Below are 20,401 nucleotides of genomic sequence, written 5' to 3'. Positions count from 1 at the left end.
CAAGAAGAGAGGAAGAGAGGAAGAGGAGGAAAGAAGTTATAAGTAGTCGATTCAGTAACAGGTGGTCTCACAAGCCAAAATAAGATAATGATAGTGGCCTTTCATCAACATCTTCCCTTTATCACAGAAATTAGTTTTGTGTGTGGTGGAGTGGGAAAAAATAAACAAATAAAATGTAAAGGACTGAACTGTACAGTACCAAGTAGTAATTTCAAATGTATATCAATTAAATATAATAGGTAAATGCAATGAATATGTGTAAAAATGTCTAAAAGTCAGTTTCCAAGCCAGCAGTGTTGGGAAGCAGGTTTAACTGCACACTTGCAAGCGTTCAGAGCCAATTAGAAGTGACAATCTCAGGGCGTGTGACCAGGGAAAGGGAACTGTTTACCATCAGCGTTTGACTAGAATCACCGGGGGCAACCGTGCTGCACTACCAAGACCATGTCCACATGTGCTGCTGGCTCATCCTCATAAACATTCACTGATGTCAGCATTAACAACCAGAGACAAGAAGAAGGCCTCTATTGTTACCCCCCTCCCCCCCCCCACCCCCAAACTTAAGACACCACCCAGCCATTGGAAAAGGACCATTGGAAAATACCCTGCTGACATCACGCTATTGCGCCTGTTGGTATGGTCTCTATTCAACCCCTTAAAAGTTCAAGTGCTATGTTCCGTTTCATGAGCATCACTTCAGAATGATGCTAAACGGAGCAGTTCACTTAAGCTCGTTGGGGGGACAGTGAGATTGGAAAGCATTGATGAGCCTTTGGTGAAAACAAATCAAAGAATTGTAATAGATGGAATGATTGTGTTGAGATAAATGTGGTTACTGGTGAACTTTTTTGTTCTCACAGATGGGATTATTTTTTGGCTTGTGTCAAAGACTGAAACAAGTTTCCAATCACCACCAATGAGAGGGTCTGATGTCATCCATTTGTCATGCTTCCTCCTTTCAAAAGCCCTTGAGAACACAAAGCAAAGCCATAAAAAATGCATCTAAGCCACAAAGGAAAGCTTTTTTAATTGGTTTCCATGATGATCCTGACTGTACTACGAGAGTTTGTTCAATAAGACAATGGATAAGTGTATGACTTGTTTATACACTAAATTACAAGAAAATGTTTCCATAGGGTCTAATCATTTTAAACGTACAATGCATGTCCACTCTGGAAGTGCATGTTTGCTCAGAAACAGTAATGCTAATCTTTAAAGTTATTTAAGTCAACTCCAAGTTGAAAGAGGTCAAGTGAAAAGCTTTCAGCTACAGTACTCAAAGACTAAACACTTGATCTCATCTCTCTCTCTCTCTCTCTCTCTCTCTCTCTCTCTCTCTCTCTCTCTCTCTCTCTCTCTCTCTCTCTCTCTCTCTCTCTCTCTCTCTCTCCCTGTGTCCTGCATCCCCTTCTACCACCCCCCACCCACCCATACTCACACACACACAAACACACACAAACACACACACCTTCTCTCTTCGGACAAAATTACTTTCCTTGCATCTGATCGGCAGATGGTCTGGGCTGCATTATTACATGTAATTGGTGGTAATCTTTGGCGATTTTTATTTCGGTGACACTTCATTTTCTATAATTCTCGCCTCTGCTTTTAAGTCACCTAAGCACTGTGTTAAGTGCTGGAGCAAGACTGCACTTGTGCCAACGTTTAATGTGTTCAGGCCTTCCGAAATGCGAAAGGGAATGAAATGCAGATGTTGGGAGATGATTTCAGAGTGGGGGGGGTGGGGGGGGTGGAGGGGGATAGGGTGGAGAGGAGCCTTCAGAGGTGTACTGTACTAGGAACACAAGGCAAACGAGAGAAACGGGATGTCAAGACAGAGGCAACCAATCTGAACCCAGGAAACAAGAAGCTGCCAAAACCTCAAGACAGATGCATCTGGAAATCCACCGTGACACCTCGACTCAGGCCACTTAGGCTTCATAAATCATCTGCACCCAAACGGTTAATAGTGATTTGTTTATTCTTCCTCTCACCTTTCTCACCACTCTCTTGTTCTTCTTTCTTTTGTGACACAAAAAATGTCCCCAGAGTTGACTACATTCTCTGCCATGTGTACTCTTGTGAATCAAGAACACTCTTAAGTTTGTGACTGTTGTCCAGTGCAGATGTTGTGCATTATCGTCCAAAGCCTTCCTCTGCTTCTTCAAATCTCATAACTCATGTCTATATTTGTGTCTGTGGTATATGGGTCCCGGAACCTATTTGTTTGCTTAGTAATGGACGTAGGATTGAAAACCTGAGGGCACAAGTAAATGAAAAATAACAAAGTCTAGAGGGAAGGCTCATTTAAACAGGTGTTCAACTGAGTAAGGAAGGAGAAAAACTCTATTAAATTAAGAAGGGCAGAAATGTCTGTGTTTTCTTAGAAAGGATTACTAGTACCAGCAGACATGAGAACTTTCATGAGGATGAAATCAGTTTGTTATGGCAGTTTTTTGCTGTGCTGGGATAGGTATCCATGTTGTTTCAAATCACTTTCAGTCTAATACCTAAGAAGAGAATAATTGCTACAAATAGAAAATGCGTAAAAACAATATTCTTTAAGGTAATTCTCTAATGGAAGTTTTATTTTTATTTCGGATTTCCAGGCAGCCTTACACATTTATCTTTGTTTGTTTATTGAGGGTGTCTGTGGACAAAGATTGATATTTCGTTGATCACATACATTAATGGGTTTTCCAACATTTTAGAGTAAGACAACTTTTGTTGAGAGAAACAGACTTCCTTGTAACACTAACCCAAATCTGACAGAGCACCATTGACTGCTGCCTGAACACAAACAAACAGCTGGCTGTAAATGCACCTAGCTTCAGATAATTGTCTCTCTCAGGAATACAAACACACACCCATATACACACACATGTTTGTAAAAATCGCGTCCCACAAACATACACCACGTCTACACACAAACACAGAACTGAAGGGAATAAATCTTCTCCATCCTTACGTGATACGCTTTGGACTGATTGGATCATCATCTCATGACTATCTCTCAGGTGAACTCTGTTGTTTTCTTCCTTTGTTGTAATTAGAGCTTTACACTTGTGCATGTCACCACCTGGTGGTCACACTATGCCACTGGTGGTGCCCAAGACTCCACACAGAAGTGACACTTACAGCAGATGGGTGTAACGTCAAAACAGCCTGGGTGTGTACTGCCTGAACGTGTGAGTGACAGGTGAATATTTGACCATTAAAGAGTAGTTGGAACACCCCCACACACACGGCAGTCTGGATATATCATTCTCATAACATCTATAATGCACTACCTATTCCTCATGGCAATCTTCCTTTAAGAACACCATCCTCTGTTTACTTGACAAGTTGAGATTCACTTGAGTTCTCTTGCCAAATTAAGAAGTCAGCTACTCACTCAATAATTGTTCGATCACTACATTGAATCACCTCATCTACGGGACAGTATGTGTTAAAGCAAGAGACCCAGATGTTGCCCCTACAGGGACATCTCTCTTTGCATCAGTATGGCCGAGTACACAGTGTCTTCCCAGACACTAGGGACACTCACATGGATAGATGTACTGTCTGAGGCTATGGCGCGGACTACCAGAAAGGACTGGTGTTGCACCAAAATCAGTGACCAATCGAAAACTGTGACCAGGGGGAGCTGTTCTAACGGCTTGCCATTCTTTTCAGCAAATGTTAAGGTTAGGGCTCAAACATTTGCTGAACCATTAAAGTAACAGACACGTTCTGAGCAGGTGCAGGGTACAGCTCTGGTCCCGGGGCCTCGGTCAAGCTGCTACAACCTGGGGCTGCCTGCCAGTGATGTGATGTGTGAGCATCAGGACTGACATATATTTTAGAAGCACCACACCCTGTCTGAAAGTGTGTTACTGTACATTTTGAGGTACAGACTGATTGGATTTTCGAGAAAAAATATTTAGATGTTCTTTGAAACGTTCTATCAATATTAGCTTCAAAAACGGGTGTCCCTTGCTTATTCTAGTGCACGTGTGTGTGTTTTGTGTGTGTGTGTGTGTGTGAACACTTGCTCCAGAGAATAACCACTGTATATAAATCTGAAGTGAAAAATAAACTGGCAGAGTTAGCACAGAATTTGAGCTTTTCTTTGGAACAATAGTCCTCAGTTACTCTGAGCCAGCATAAGCCATGTATTCCCTCAAAAATATATGAAATGAGATCCATACTGTATGTCAAACATCATCCGATATGTATCTCTATTTATCCCAATTACTGCAATTATACAATAACAAGTGCTTTGGTGAAAAAAGCAAATCCCTTGTTAGTAGCTCTGAGGGAGTAAGGTCACAACTTACGCCTCTTAGAGGCAATGAAAGTCACTCTAAGCATTCCTTGAGAATGACAACAGTGGGCAGTTGACAGATAATGTGTTTCCTCTTTGTCACCATATGTGTGTGTATAAGATTGTGCATGTGTGTGTTTGCATAGTAGTGAAAGAGGGATGTAGTTGAGTGAGAAAGAGGTAAGTGAGCAACTTCTTAGAGAAACAGTGACAGAGAGGGTCATAGGAAGAAGCTTTACTATGGGCAGACGTGTAGTGCGCGTTCTGCTTTTATACTGAGTCTCTTAGACCCACATTACACTGGCCTGTTGTTTTTGTACTGTAGTTCACATTAATGGAGCTTCCTTAGACAAACCCCAAGCCTTAGCCAACGTCATGTTCACAGTTTGGATTGCAGTATAGAAATGCTCTAGTTTGTCAGCCAGTTCCCTATATTTACAAGCTACCCAAAATCTGTGACAGAATTCGATTGAACGCAGATGGCAGGAAATTCCCCCCAAATGACAGTGGCCAAACTAGACCACAAAACCCAAAAGTATGTCAGAATAGTAGACACACAGAGAACACATCTTCTGAATCTCTTCGTAGCACCCCCTTCCCCTCATACACCCACTACTCTTTCCCACACCCCCATCCTTCCTTATGTCACTGATTAGGGTTTGACATGAGTAAAGATTAATGGGACTTCTGTAAAACAAGTAATCAATTTGCAGTAATGAATGAGATATTGAATTAAGGATACTTAAATGGAACCCTTTATTAAAAGATTTTACTTACTGTGCACACCGTGGAAAACCTTCGGTAAATCTTAGAGGGGATGCTTCTTATTAAAAAGGGCAAAACCATATGGGAACATAGAGAACAAAGACAGGAATCATATTTCTCTTCCTATTTTTGTAATTTTTTAGTGGAGGAGGAATAGTGGAATGCTTCCATGAGTGGGATATGTTCAAAGCATGCACAGTAACGGCTTAGTTTTTAAGTTTCCGGCTATGGTTGTGGCAATGTTCCTCTACTTTTTGGCACGAGAAAGAGAGTATTAGTCAAGATGATTAGGGGGGTGACTTGGCCCAAAAGTATCCCTTTGAGGAAAGTGAGTTTTAAAAAAGGACACAATTTGCTTTGACAGCAGAGGCAGAGAAGGGAAGCTTTTATTTTGATTTGATTATTTTTGTTGTTTCATGTCACCATTTTCCATGCCCTCAGATCTCAGAGCATAGAGTAAAACGATCTGCTTAAACATAGGAACTTAATCCCCAAGCATGTCCTCATAACAAATGTAATTTTACAACTGAGGAGAACGCATGACACATGGACAGCCTGAGCCCTGCTCCTGGTCTCTCCATGCTGTGGTAAAGGGGGAGTGCTGTATAATCTTCTCCCTAACTGTCACCTCCCATACCTCCCTCCCACCTGGAGACTATTCACACTATGCACACAATTCATGAGCAAGAAAGATGGCAGACTATTCTGGATATGGTTTACACATAAACACAAGTGAGGTGGTTAAATGTACACTTCTATTGTTGTTTGTGTAATATCATACCTCTGGAAAGGGACACCCTTGCCCCTAATGGAGACCCTGGTACTGAACTTCCGAGCCGTGAATGGGACTGCACCAAAATCTCTCCTCCAGCCTTACACCCCCACCAACGGTCTTCTTCAGACAACCGTCTGGTGGTCCCACCTATCAACACCGCCTGCTCCCAACCCACGCTCTTCTCCTGTCTGGCCCCCCAATGGTGGAATCCTTTCCCACCTCCATCAGAGACACCGACTGTCTTCCCACCTTCAAGAAAAGGCTAAAGACACACTTGTTCCGGGAGTACGACGGTACTTAGGAATGATTTGCTGGATCTGATGTTAGTTTCATTTATCTCCTCCAGGAACACAATGACTCTTATTGAGGGACTTGTTGCTCTTGTTGGTTAGTTGTATCTGATTTAAGTTATTGTACTTGCTGTGAATGATATAATTGTTGCTTGCTTTTCTACAGGTACACTCATGCACTTTTGAGGTTCATGTTGTCTAATTGTAACTTGTTTGACTACATGCTCTTATGTTTCTTCCCATTGGCACTTATTGGCTTTTCACAATGTATGCTTCATGTTTTGGCTACCCACAATGTTGAGAGGCGAGCTCGTTGTTTATGATCTCTACATCGTTAAATGAATACATGTAAATGTAAAGGGGAAAATGAACATCATATTTTCAGGACCATTCTCTATTCAGACTGTTACACAGATGTAACAGTTACATTGTATCTTTATAACGGAGATTAAATACGAAGGCGGCACTGCGTTTTTCCACTCTGTAAACCAGTATTGACTTTCAAACCTCACATACCAAGGGAAGTGAATGATACTTTTTTCCTTTTTATCATGTGAGGAGTCGTCTCTCACCAAAGGTTTTTGCTCTTGGAGCTCACCTCTAACCCACAAACACACTCACACACACACACACACCAAGTAACCAGAGAAGGACAGTTTACCAGACACTATATATCATTGCACATCAAACAGAGCCTCCTGATGCAGAGGACAGGAGGAGGGGAGTGTCCAGACTGTTCGGACTGCACACGCAAGAAGAACACATGGTGGGAAACAGCTTGAGAAATGATGGCATGACTCAGGAACCCCGATGTTTGGGGATTAGAGGGTTGGAGCGTCCAATGAAAAAGTTAAATGATACCTACCGACACCTATGGAAACACATTCAATCTTGCGTAGTGGGGGTTCAATGTACAACTATTTATACAACGGCACTGCACACTAGAAAAGACAGGGCCACCATCAAAGAGCTTTACAAGCATATATATTCTCACTATGTAAGCATTTGGATGTCCAGGCATTAAAGCTTCTCATGTTTTCCCTTCTCTTATATGAGGGCTGTAATAAGACCTCTTTTGTTATGATTTTTGCTCTCACAACACTCTTCCCAATGGACAATCGGTGGGTCAGCTCCCAAAAAACACAGAACATAGCTGAGATGAGACTTGGACTATTTGGACTATATATATTTACAGGAGACTAATCTGTTTATCTGCTAGTTGAATTGACTTTAAATTATTAACTTCTGTAATAGTACAAGGCAGTTGAAAACAATATGACACCAACAGCTGAGGAAGATTGTCAGGAATATTGCCTTCATAATGTGTGGATAGATGGAAACATCATCCAAGAGGCTTATGTTTAACAGCATTTTGGCCGGTGGGAGATTATATTGTGGTGACAGGCAGCGGAGGCAGACGATAATGAATAGAAATAAAGAAATCATTATTCTTAATTTGAATCACTCCATCTTTACCATCTGTGGTGTTTGGCTCTGCATGGCGAGTGAGTTTTAGGGGCTGAGTGGGAGGAATCCTCCAAGGGCTTAGGGCCATACCATGTGTCAAGTCTTTCACATTACCTGGCATTCATTGTGAAGCTCTTTTACAAACCATAAAAAATATTCATTTCATCCCTGAACTGTTTTCCAATAACGACTCCAAACCCATAAAGGAGTTTGCTTTTCATTTATTTTTATTTGAAAAACTTTGAAATGCAAATGTTTGTTTCCTTACACATAAAAAAAGGAGAGATGCGATCTTGAAAGAAATGTTTTATGTGATGTATAAATTCTCACCGTTTTACATCATCCCTTACATAAACATGCAGAAGATGTTTGGTTGACATTAGGGCAAGTCTTTTTGTGCTGCTAAATGAGTGTTCCTTGGCATGGTCTAGTGTGCATATCCTGAAGCTTCGCCGACTTTCTTGCTGGCATCCCTTCAGCCTGTGAAGCTTGTAGAAGACTGGCATCTTTAAAGTGACCAGATTAGCCATATTTTCATGTGAAATGACCAGGACCAGTCTTGTAAAATGTGGTCTCTAGCTTATTGGGCATTCAGATTTACAGTTAGTGCTACAATATCTATGATGCAAGATTTGTTGTTTGTTACTGAAGGTTATGGTTTTTAGATAAACACTAAATGTTTTGGCTTTTTTTCTGTAAACTACCTATTTTAAAGGCCTTAAACCACATTTAATCTACTTTCAACATATGCACTTGGCAACATGCTTATTTTTTCACCATCTCTTTAATTTATTATCCCAGCGTGCTTCTTCTTTTCAGCATTATTTTTTTAAGAACAATACTGACTGTGTTCCTTAAAATAAATCCCAAAATATTTATTGTTCCTAAAATTAAGAGTGCCGTGAAGAGTATCAGATTAAGACATCTCTTTCTGTGCATCAAAATGATTAAGAACATGTCAGAAGCTAAACCTAACTCCAACCCAGGAGATTAATAGATTTTACATCACCATTTACGTTCCTTGAATACTATTTATAATTCAATTACTGTCAATCTTACTATGAATTCTTCAACCATACCTGTACCATTCCAGAAACCTTTTCCAGAAGAGGGGAATAGTAAGAGGGAGAAGTAAATTGTTAGGTTTGATGCAAAGTTACAGCTCCATGTTCAAAGGCCAACTTTGTGTTTGAGCCTGGAGAAGGACCGAAGCTGTATAGAGTTCATTAGAAAGCCAAAGTTGTCAGAAGATGTGGCTAACCCCGTGTAAACAATGACAGGGTATGAGAAAACCAGGAAGAGTCTCTTCAGAGCTGTGTGGTTAAGAGTGTTCTCATGTGGAATGAAAAACATGTTTCTAACGATCAATGTTCAATTTGAAAACCCAACAGCTTTCTTTCACTGGTGGGCAAAATAAAAGTGGATTCAAAAGTTTGCTAAAATTAAACCTAAAATGAGATTAAAGGGGATTATTATTATTATTATATTATTATTATTTTTTTAAGCCTACATTTTGTTTGTAATGTATGAAAGGAAATCAGTTGGAAGTAATTTAGCTTTCCATTTAGCTTCCTGATTGATTTTGAGTAGCCGTCATTAGCTATGGACACATGTAAGAAGCACTATCCACATGTTTAAATTTTGAAGGAACTATCTATCTTATTGTTTAAAATAAAGTTTTAAACAATAAGCTAGATAGTTCCTTCAAAATTTAAAACTGAAACATATTCTTCACTTCAAGTAAGATTTTAGTGAATCTCCAGTTACTTACAGTCCTGCCTGGATAAACAGTTACACAGTAAGTCTATGTTACTTGCTGGGACAGCAAACACACTGTCAAACTCTATGTATCCGTTTGATAGTTCTGTGCAGCGTAATTCTGCAGAACAAGCAGCAGGTATTTGTTAGTTGGTCAGCGTTTAAATTGGGTCCGTCAGAGGCCTGTTCAGGAGCACCGGGCTGTTTTGACTGAGCTGTCTCAGAGAAGGCCTGGCCATGGAGACTCCCAGCATTTGTAAGAGATTAGCAGCCTAGGCTTGATGTAGTGAGGCCAGGTCAGATAGAGGGCAGTAAGAGGACGAGGAAAGGCAAGAAGTTCCACCTCTATCTTTCCCATCTGTGGCACACAAGCTGTCTGCTACAAGTATACACGAAGTACAAGTTTGTAATGTGATCATGGTTTTAGGTAGAATGTGTGTGTGTGTGATTGTATGTGTGTATGTTTCCATGTGTGTCTGTGTTGTCTGTGTGAGTGGGAGTCACGCGCAGTCTCACAGAAGGAGCTGTGCCATCATGTCACATTACCTGGTTTGGCACTTGTGCCCATGTCATGCTACTGAAGAAGGGATTGAGATCCCAGTGTAGAACTATCAGGATTCAATTCTGTTGTAAAAGGAGCTATGCCAGCTTTCGTTTTTCGCATTCCATGTTTATGGAGACCAAATGGATATGCTGTGAGATTTGAACAGTCTTAGTTTGGGTACATATGCTGAAAAAAACTGTAAGAATAGTCGACATGATCATGGAGTCCATCATTAGCCAAGAGACTAAATGAAAACCAACTGTGCGGGAACAATGAAATAATTTGTCAAGGGAAAAGCGGTGCAGATAAATTCTGCAAAGCCTTTTCCAATTGGCGGACGTGACAGGGATCAGGGCCAACTACTCAGCACCTGGCTGTCAGAGCCTTAACTGCCAAACTTGATTACTGTTTTAAAAGCTCCGCTATTAGATTGTTGTCAATACAGGCTCAACAAGCCTGATTTTTTTTATCAGCATCAGTCAACATGTGCTGTGAGATCACTTTTTAAGGTCCAAATATAAGCATAAAGTGAAAAAAAAACTGTTTCCCTACAGTTTTTTTTCTGTATCCATGTCTCTGGTTCAGTGAACACATACTGGGGCGGACGCCAATATTTTTCTGAAATATTCATGTCAAAAACTCCAAGTGATATATAAGAATAGTTTCCTGTTGCGTGTATAGGTTTAAATGAAGGCCTATGCTCATTTTTTTGTGTGGATCCAGGAATCCCAGCAAATCAGTTATATGGTGTACAGCTTCTCTCGATGGGCCATACCTCCGTCGTAAACGTTACACACGGAGCTGGGGGGGAATGGGCCGTAAACATAAGGCCAACAAGGACACTCAAATGACCTGGTTCCTATTAGTTTGAGATTGTTTTCTTTTCTACATTCGCTATGGCCAGAATGAGCCATAAGCGACACCATCCCTCCACCTCACCCCAACATACCAGCCTCTCATTTCGTGCTTCCCCACCACCACCACCGCCTGTGTAAGATCAAGCTTTTTTCAAATCTCTTTGATTCAGATATGTGTTATTTCTATGAGAAGCACAATACAATACACTTACATTCACACACACACATGTGCAGTGCACATTTACCTCTGGAACTGTCCATCCCCTATACTCTACTTCTGCTCTTCACTTTATTACTATACAAATGCACTCATACAAACACATTATTCACATCCCAGCTTCCAGCTATATCTACCAATGGTAAACTGCTAAAAGTTCTTAAGTGTCCAACACAATATTTTTATTAAGTAGCTTTCAGTCAACTGACAGCTGAACTGTTGAGTAAGTATACAAAGAGGTACAGACAAGATATTGCACTTTATATTAATTACACACAATATGAAAAGTTGTGGTCCCATAATTGTCTGGATGGTTAAAGGCTCTTTGACAATTATTTCACAGGTAGGAAAACAGGTAGGAAAAATGCAAAGGGATGTATAAAAATTATTATCGTAAAGAATTGCCTGTGACCAAATGACAAATGATATGCTATGCAACCGATGAGATTAGGGACGTGGTGAATAAGATCAACCCTACATCTTTAGAAATACAGACTGCAACCTCACTTAAAAAATCATCACTCATATCATGATTCACTCCATTGAGTGTTGTCATATGGCACTGAACACTGTCATAAAAAAAGAATGTCCAACAAATTTGTTCCCATTCAGTACATATCTCTGTCTCAAATGGCCTGGACAATACAGCTTCAGTTTGAAGTGAATGGTTTAAGCACATAAGAAGATATGAGGTTTCCCTAGCTACAATTCCCAGGCAATGGGAAAGTAAAGAGACTACACAGAGAATTATATTACAATCTATTGTGGGAAATTGCATCCCTTATCGCGTATAGAATCTCCCAACTCTAACATGAACCTAGTGAACAGCCGCCTCTCATTTCAAATATAATTGAAGTCTGTAAAAATAACCTAGAGCATTCTGGGAGATCACAACACTGGCATGGATCCTCAGAACTTTATTAACATCCAGCTTTGGTCTGGCCCTGCTCCCAGGTCCCAGCTTGCAGTCTACTGTAGGGATTAACCTGAACATGGCACTAACCTCACTCCCCCGTAATCCGCTACTTCCTCGGAACATATACGTCCTGTGTAGTGCAGCACGTCTAGAATACCCATAACAAAAGGAGCTATGAGGACCCACATGACCCACAAGACACATGCACCTGACACTTCAGATTGTAGAAATGTTGTGCAGACAAATAATACCCAAATAAACAATAAATACCTAAACAGAGTAGGAATCCTAGTGGGGGACAGTGGAAGACACACTTTGATCAGCAGTAACACTGAACCATTGTGTAAAGTAAAATAATGTATTAGATATCTCTCCAAAGAAAAAATACAGTATGTTTCCAGTTATTGATGGATGATGGCTCTATTTGTTCACAAGCATTGCGAAATAATTTTGCCTTGAATTTCAAAAGTTTCTACTCTAAACAAACCTAATTCAGTTGTAGGGCTTGCTCATGAGCAGTTATTAGCCTAAGGAAAAGCTTGGACTGTAATGTGATATCGCACAGGGCTGGATTGGATTGCTGAGGACAAGAGAATAACTAATTCTTTCAGAATGCTGGGGCTTTTATTAACGAGCAGTAATAAAATCTATAAACTGCACTATTAGACTTTATAATGTCTTTCATAGTCCTCTGGGAATGGGCCAGCCAATCGGCTTGTCTGCTGGCTGGGCACTGCCCCATGGCAGCTTCCTGGCACAAATGCAGAGGGAACAACAGAGAGGATAAAATTTAGCCTTTTGGCTGATTTCTCCCCCCTACTAATGAAGGCATAAACCAGCTTGGAGAGTTTCATGCTAGCCGTTTGTTTTTGACCAGTCAGATGAAGCCAGTAGCTGATTGGCCTAGTGAGTGGTCTCTGGCATGCTCGGCCTTGTAAAAACACTGTTTCAGACACCAACCACAACAGTCAAGCTCTCGGGGTCTTTGCAACCTGAACAAGTTGCTGCTCTCTGCTTTTGGTGATGTGACACTGGCTTGGTTAGAATAAAGCTGCTACTGTGTACATAGTATAAGTCTTAATTAAGTCACTTGATTGAGTAAAACAAGGCTTAAAAAAGAGGGTTAAGAGTCTTATATAGGCAACGCAGCCATCTCTCATTGCCAAAGCACATTGTCCAGGTAAAAAAGGTCAACTGAACTGATCTCCAACACTGTCCTCCCTTTCTCTCACCATACGCCCACCCCTCTCTGTCTCTTCCTCTGTCTCTCCCTCTCGCTCTCTCTCTCTTTCTCTCTCTCTCTCTCTCTGTCTCTCTCTCTCTTCTTTTAGCCCTCTCCTTCTCCTCCCTCTCCCTCACTCTCTGCTGCGAGTCGGGCAGGTCCACCATCCACGGGCCAGAGGAGCGATAGGCGCTCATCTGACTGCCACGGAGCACAGCAGATTTTTCTTTGATGAAACAAGCTAACACGGAGCCAAGAACAGCAAGTGCCACAGCCGAGATGTAAATCAAAAAGCCACCCGTGCGCTAAGTCCCATACAGAGAGGTCTGCAGACGCTGCCGTCTGAAAATGCATGAGTAATACGGGCTCTACAGAGAGTGCGGTTAAATGTGGCATGTCTCCCATGGTACAGGAGAGGGGAGGGGAGGGGAGGGAAGCGAGGATGGGAGAAGTGAAGTGAAGGGAAAAACTGTTGTCGAAAGTGGTACAGACAGCACCTCTAATCTCTACTGTCTGTGAAATAGTTCAGGCAATACAAGCAGATTGATTTCACATGATAGACAAATTCAATATGCAATGTCAAAAAGGAAAGGGAAGAGTGGGTAAACCTTTACATGAGAGATTCTCAAGAAAAGGTTTGGGCTATAAATACATTTTATGATGACATATCTGAGCCAATACAATTTTTTTCCACAATCTTACTGAGATCCAAAGCAAATTTCCTCTGGTATTCCTAAAATATTTCGACACAGCAGATTAACAGTTTGGGTTTCATTGGCAAGGAGCTCATGCTCTTGAAAGTGAAAATGCCTTTGGTTACAACGTCATGCAATAGTCATACCACAATCATCAAACATTTGAACTTGTTCAAACTACAACATTTAAGTGATAGAGAGGGTTCTTTCCCTTCAATGTATCACATAACACAAGTCTACTAACTTCTTCAGAGCATTCTTATGAAATTAGAATTCTAAAAATGCTCAAATGCTGAATTGCGGTGTCATTGCCATTCTCACCTTATCTTATCATATTTTGTTTATCTGAGCCAATGCCTGCAACACGTTTTCTTCATCTCAGAACATCTTTGATTCCTACAGACGTCATGAGCAATACTCTATTGGAGCGAGCTGATTCAACCCTCCAAGTTGCCAGACTTGCTCTTTTTTCCTCTTTCCCTGTGACTCAGGAAATGCTCTCAGTCAATTACCCAGCATTCCCTCTTCTCATTCTCAGCCAGACTGAGGTTTACTGGAATACCACAACCAGACTATCATCGATGGGGCTTTATGAATCAGTGGAACATGCTGCAAACATTACACCACCACCCTATACAACCTTTGCTACACTACACCCTTCCCACAGATCTGGCTGCACCGACACATTTACCCATGCCTCACGGTTGAGGTCATGCGAATCACACACAGGAGTAGGCTGGGGAGCCAAATCCTGGGAAAAACTTGGTGTTGTGAAGGCCGCAAAGATAAAGTCCATATTGGGTGAATATAATGGTTGTTTTGGCTTCTTTCTTAAATTCAGGCTGTATTTGTGTGGCAGTTATTGTGGTTGGTTGTGGTGGATGCCTGGAAAAACACCTAAGTGCTCAAATGTTGAAGAATTGTTGTGATATAAAACCTAGATGAGGTGCTGCAACCTTTTTCTTTGAGGTTTGATTGTGGCAATCAGGTTTCCCTTGTTTTATCAGAATAAAATAGAGTAGAGCTAATAGAGTAGCACTGTTGAATGCAATGTTTGTCCATCAGAAGTTTAGAGGAGTTAAGTGCGGGGGATTGCAATAGGGTTGGGAAGCACTTCTGACACAGTAGCAACTTAAAAGCAGCACTGTTACAGTCAGCTGTTTCCCATAACACTCACATTATCACTCGTTTTTCTGAGAGGCAGAGTTGTCTGCTAGGGAAAACACAGGAAACTAAGTCAGTTTTGGGGAATTCAATATGGATGCCAGTGCCACATAATGCACAGTCTCCAAACAGGGTACGTGTGTGTGTGTGTGTGTGTGTCTGTGTGTGTATGTGTGTGTGTGTGTGTGTGTGCGTGTGTGTGTGTGTGTGTGTGTGTGAAAGTTGCAATAGACACGTCAATATTCACTACAAGAACTCACTCCTAAATGAATTACTCATCTTTTCACAAGCTGAATCAACACACTACTTGAGCATTTATGAAAGAGAGAGCATAGAGTTCCAGCACACAGCTAATTTGAAAAATTCCCTTGAATAATCTTAACAGATTTCAGCGGGGAAGAATTTTAGTAAAGTATCAAGTGATGCTAAGATACACACTTAATGCATTCACTGACCATCATTCAAACATATTCCTTAGCAAACTAAATATTTTTGTTGCTAGTGGGCACTAATATTTAGAATTCAGGAGACTCATGGTAGATATGATCAACTTCTGTTCCCCTTAGTCAGTGCAGTGCTTCCTAAAAGACCACACATCCTTTCCATAAAAATAAAAAAAACATTTGACTAACCTAAGTTTAATTACCATTTTCTGTTTACACCACTAAGAACTTACATGCATACATCACTGAATCTACTGTTTTCAAGATTGTTTGAATAAAATGTGTATTTTAGATTCATCTGAACAGTTTTCATCATGATTTCAAACTGTCCAGACATTTTTATCGTGGTAGACGGAGGCACCACTTAACCTTATCCAGCCTAGCTTTGGCTCACAGTTACTGTACCCTCACAGACTTATACTTAACAGGGAATCTATTAATGTAAGATTACAACTTACAACTAAGATACAACTTACCTGTTCAGAGTTGACTACACAGCGACACAGTTGACTACACAGCTACACAATTGACTACACAGCGTTGACTACACAGCGTTTATTAAACATTTAAAGATGATTGTTTCCTAACATATCTAATTTGATTGGCACATTTTAAGTATTTATATGCACAGAACCACTAAAGTAGCAATTAAACTCAAAATGTTCTACCGTGATGCACTATTTAAAGGGAATATCATTTTAGCTGTCGCTTAGTTTTGAAGATCAGTCACTCAGCATCATGGTTAAGAATACTACATTAACTACACAAAGCTTCTTTTTTTTTAAGGATACAGAAACAAATTTGGTTAAGGAGTATGGCTGAAAATATGTTCTGTATTGTGTATTGTATACTTAAATAATGAAAAATAAATAGTAATAATAGAAGGAAAATCAACTAACCCTTCAGTCTTTTATGCAACTACATACATACGTATCTGGAATTAAGAACATGTAAAGCCAGTAAGGTCAGAGGAACATCCATGCATCAAAAGCTTGGATGTATGTTCTTATTCCATTGACTCACTTCTGTGAGGAAAGATTCTATTTTATATGGAAGCGCTTTAATACATAAATCAAATGTTCGGCTTGAGTCCTTGGCCAAGCCACAGAGATGAGCATGAGATAATATCACTGAACACAACACAAAACCCTGATGAGTCCTATGGATCATTTGGATGCACTTGATTCTGCTAGCAAGCCAAAAAAACGAGAAAGACTTGCAAGTAGTGCATTTCAATGGAAGGCGTCTGAACTGTGAATGGAAAAAAGTATCCCAGACATTTGACATATTAAAGCCCAAAATTCCCATGTGAATTGCAACGTATACAAAAATTCAACAGATTATACATCAGTGAATACAAAAATGTGCTGAAAGAGAACGATGTGTTGGTTGTATCTGTACCTCTGTTACATGTAACAGGACCTAATTTGACTTTAATTAACAGGACCTTCATTTTCTAATATACAGTACAAAAGTGGACTAACCTGTGCACAAAACTGTACAATCCTGTCAAATTTCACTGTGCCTTTCAGTTTGCAGAAAAAGTTCAAAGTTAACAGGAACATTAATCTTAACTAAGACAATGACTGAATCCTCATCCATACAAATATCTATTGCATTTCTGTAATTCTATGAGAGAAGGTTCCAAAACACTATAAAGACAATGAGATTATTCATGGTGGTTTGGAATGATGGCAATGTGTTTCTAAGTTCTCATGAATGCAAAAACACATTCAGACACATATGGTTTGTGTTTGGCAAGAAGAAACAATAATCAAATCCTTTGAGCCTCTTTTTGTGAGAGGATGATTGCTAATATAAAAGTCAGTTCTGTATAATCATAATTTAGTATGGGCAAGTAATTACCTCCGCCCTCTCTCCTGCTCAACAACACTATCTAAACAGGATGTATGAGGCTTTCTCAAAGACAACCAGACTATTCTGTTTTCCATAGTCAGGGCACAGGTTTTTTTTTGTTTGTTGATTGTTTTAACAACTCAAGCAGGCATTCACAGAGCCTAGAAATCATCTAGTATTATTTGTTGAGCATAACAGGTAACCTCCATCAAATGTTAGGGTAATTTAAAAAGATTATACAAATCCAATTACTTCATATGACATATGTTGGGTTTAGTTATCATCTAAAGCCCTTTGTGACAGTAAGAAAGAATAAAGATGTAAGGAACACAGATTATGGACTGCTGTAGAGCATTTTAAACACTGTCCGTATAACCTGAGTGCAGTCATAGGCTATTAGTTGATGCCACTGTTGTTATCACTAATTACAGTCATTATATATTGCCTAGTTGATATGACATTGACTGGTGTGTTTTATGTAACTGGCAAGGATATATTTATGTTCTAACTAAGGCACATTATCAACTACAAGCATACAAGGTGTTGGCAATAATAGCACGATTGGATCAAACGCAGAAACACAGATGCCACATGTGCCCAACACTGAGGAAGAGGGAGAGCAATGATAACATAAACATGGTTTTCATAGCATGTATGAATGCCTTACCAAAACTTCCGATAACATAGCCTAGCCTATTCGAAAACTCTTCTCACAAAGCCGGGGAATAGTTCTTAAAATGCGTCAATAAAAGGCTATAAAAGTTCAAACCGAATTATGGTTCAGGCTTACCTTGTCCAGGTGGCAGGGAGAAGCCCACGCGTTGAGCCTTTCCTGTCAAATGCGCTTTTTCTTGAGTTCCGTAACGCTCCTCCGACACGACGAGTCGCTTTGGACTAGGATACTGCATCTGACCCAAATGATTTGGTCTCAGGCACGTCTGAAGTCCAAACCCATCGTTGCCGACGCGTCTTGCACACATTTCCGATTTACTGCTGTACATGGAGAGGGTCAGTCCCGTGAAATCTGTAAACGCTGGGGGTTGACAGTGACTGACCATTTCGATGAGCGCTGAAGACTTCTGCATTGAAACCTCAGTTGTGTACGGTCTTCTCACATTTGCCTGCGTTCGGAGACAAATTCACACATATCATGCTAAAGTTAACTTGACGTCGTAAATGTCGTATAAGCTAAACGTGATTATTTAGCTTCAACATTGATTGAAACGTTTTCCCAGATGGACCAGGCAATGAACCCCAATTCCCACTCTTTAATATGTTCTTCATTGCACTTACCTTGTCAAACTAGAATAAATTGAGAAACCCTGAAGGCTCTGTAGACTAGCATCTTCGTGTAAATGTTCAGATGTATTATCCTCAACAGCATCGTTGACCCTCATTCTAAACTAGTAAGCTTTTGGGGGTATCACATCTCAGCATCCAAAACGCGCATCTTCACTCTGATTGACATCAGATACATCCACTGAGTCGCGAGTTTTTGTAATGAATGCCTCTCTGCACCAATGGGAGCATTGAGCGAATATCAGAGGTAGCCTAGGGCCTAGGCTATGTGGATGCACACATAGTGTGTATGTGACATCCCGTAACATCCCTGTTACGGGTCAGAAAACCTATCCTGAAGTAGTCTACATATTGAAGTTTAGGAGTGCTGAGTTTCAGCAAGTTGTGGGCAGGCTATTTAAGATAGGTGCCTAATGGAATATTGAACATATGCCCAATTGACATTATTAATTACGTGTGATTAATTACTAGTGAGTGATTTAACTGACATCGGGGAAACGTAATTTGATCAGGTTTTGACAGGTAAAGACTATGTACGGTGTTAACCGAATATGGTTGAAAATACTTTGTATTTTGAGGTTAATGACTGGGGGTCAAACTGTAAAGATAAATTTAATTAGAAAACAACAACAACATTGAAACATTGGGATATATTCAAATGGTGAAACTCACACGTGAAACAGCATGGTTGCAGTGGGCTTGGTCTAGTTAGTCTTATATGGCCTATAGGTCTATAGGTCTATTACACAGTGAATTTCGTTGACAATGAGTACTCAGTTCGAACAATGCCTGCTGGACCCTAATTTAAATGTGATATTACTCAAATGTATCATGTTAAGTTTACAGTATGTCATTGTATAAGCAGCCTATGCTCTTTAAAATCTATGTCAAACAATAAACCACATACTTATGAAAGTTGAATGTGAATGACTTCTGAAACAAATACTCAGTTTAACCCAGTAACAGTGTTAGAATTACAATAAAGTAAAGGAATAGAAAATGCTGTGTATAACCTAATGTGCTAACATGCAGGGACATTTTGGGTGCAATAGGCTACATGGTATGTAGCGTGACAATGATTTGAGTCCAAATATATTGTTTTTTTAATCAAATTTGAAGTTCACAGTGGACCAACTGTCTTTAACTTATACTCAATTGTATAGGTGTATGGTACCATCTAGTGGACATGTTACAGCGCTACAGGGCTACTTTGACTAACGATTTGGTTTCAAATTAAAATAACACAATATTCCTTTAACATTTTGGGAGTAAGCTCCAATAGTTGCACGTGTTAAAATGAAAGTTATTTTTACAATGACCATAGTCCAACCATACCTGCTTTTTTCCTCCAAGATTTGTCTAAACTTTCAAAATTGTTAAGTGAAGCCTAATATTCGGATTCAGAATTGCTCTTGAAATGTAATATCAAACATTTAGTTAATTTGGGGAAATACCACAAGCAAAAGGCAAGAACAAGTGAGACAAAGCATGAATTGTAGTTTTTCTTTGTTTTTAGGGTTCTTCCGGTAGGAGGGAACCTATTATTTATGTTAGTATTCTTATTAATTCCAAATGTTTTCAAATTTGGTCCAGTGATACAACAGGTCACTCACTACTCCTAGACCGCTAATGGCCCATGTACGCCCATACGCCCACCTGCCTCCGGGTCGCCCCCCGGAACTGCCCCAACCCTGGGCTCTCCGCCTTGGCCGTCCCCCAGACCTGCTCCGACCTGCTACCCTGCCTTGTTCATGGTGGGACATCCGGTGAGGCCCCTTGAAGGGGGTACTTTTACGGCCACAGCCGTGCCCCCTTGCCCTGCCCTG

At 40.4% G+C, this 20,401-nt stretch overlaps 1 protein-coding gene across 1 annotated transcript in view; it reads right to left on the bottom strand.

The window, feature by feature from the left end:
• The window catches only part of glis1b (GLIS family zinc finger 1b), a 57,015-nt gene extending 38,636 nt beyond the window's left edge, over positions 1 to 18,379 (bottom strand). Inside the window, exon 1 of the mRNA XM_084692581.1 lies at positions 18,067 to 18,379. Coding sequence (XP_084548707.1) covers positions 18,067 to 18,361 — 295 coding nt within the window. The 5' untranslated portion in view covers positions 18,362 to 18,379. The remainder of the gene's footprint in view (positions 1 to 18,066) is intronic.
• Between the last annotated feature and the right edge of the window lie 2,022 nt (positions 18,380 to 20,401).

Source organism: Hypomesus nipponensis, chromosome 26, assembly GCF_054491055.1.
Source record: "Hypomesus nipponensis isolate SF chromosome 26, ASM5449105v1, whole genome shotgun sequence".
NCBI lineage: Eukaryota > Metazoa > Chordata > Actinopteri > Osmeriformes > Osmeridae > Hypomesus > Hypomesus nipponensis.
This window is presented reverse-complemented; position numbering and strand designations above follow the sequence as displayed.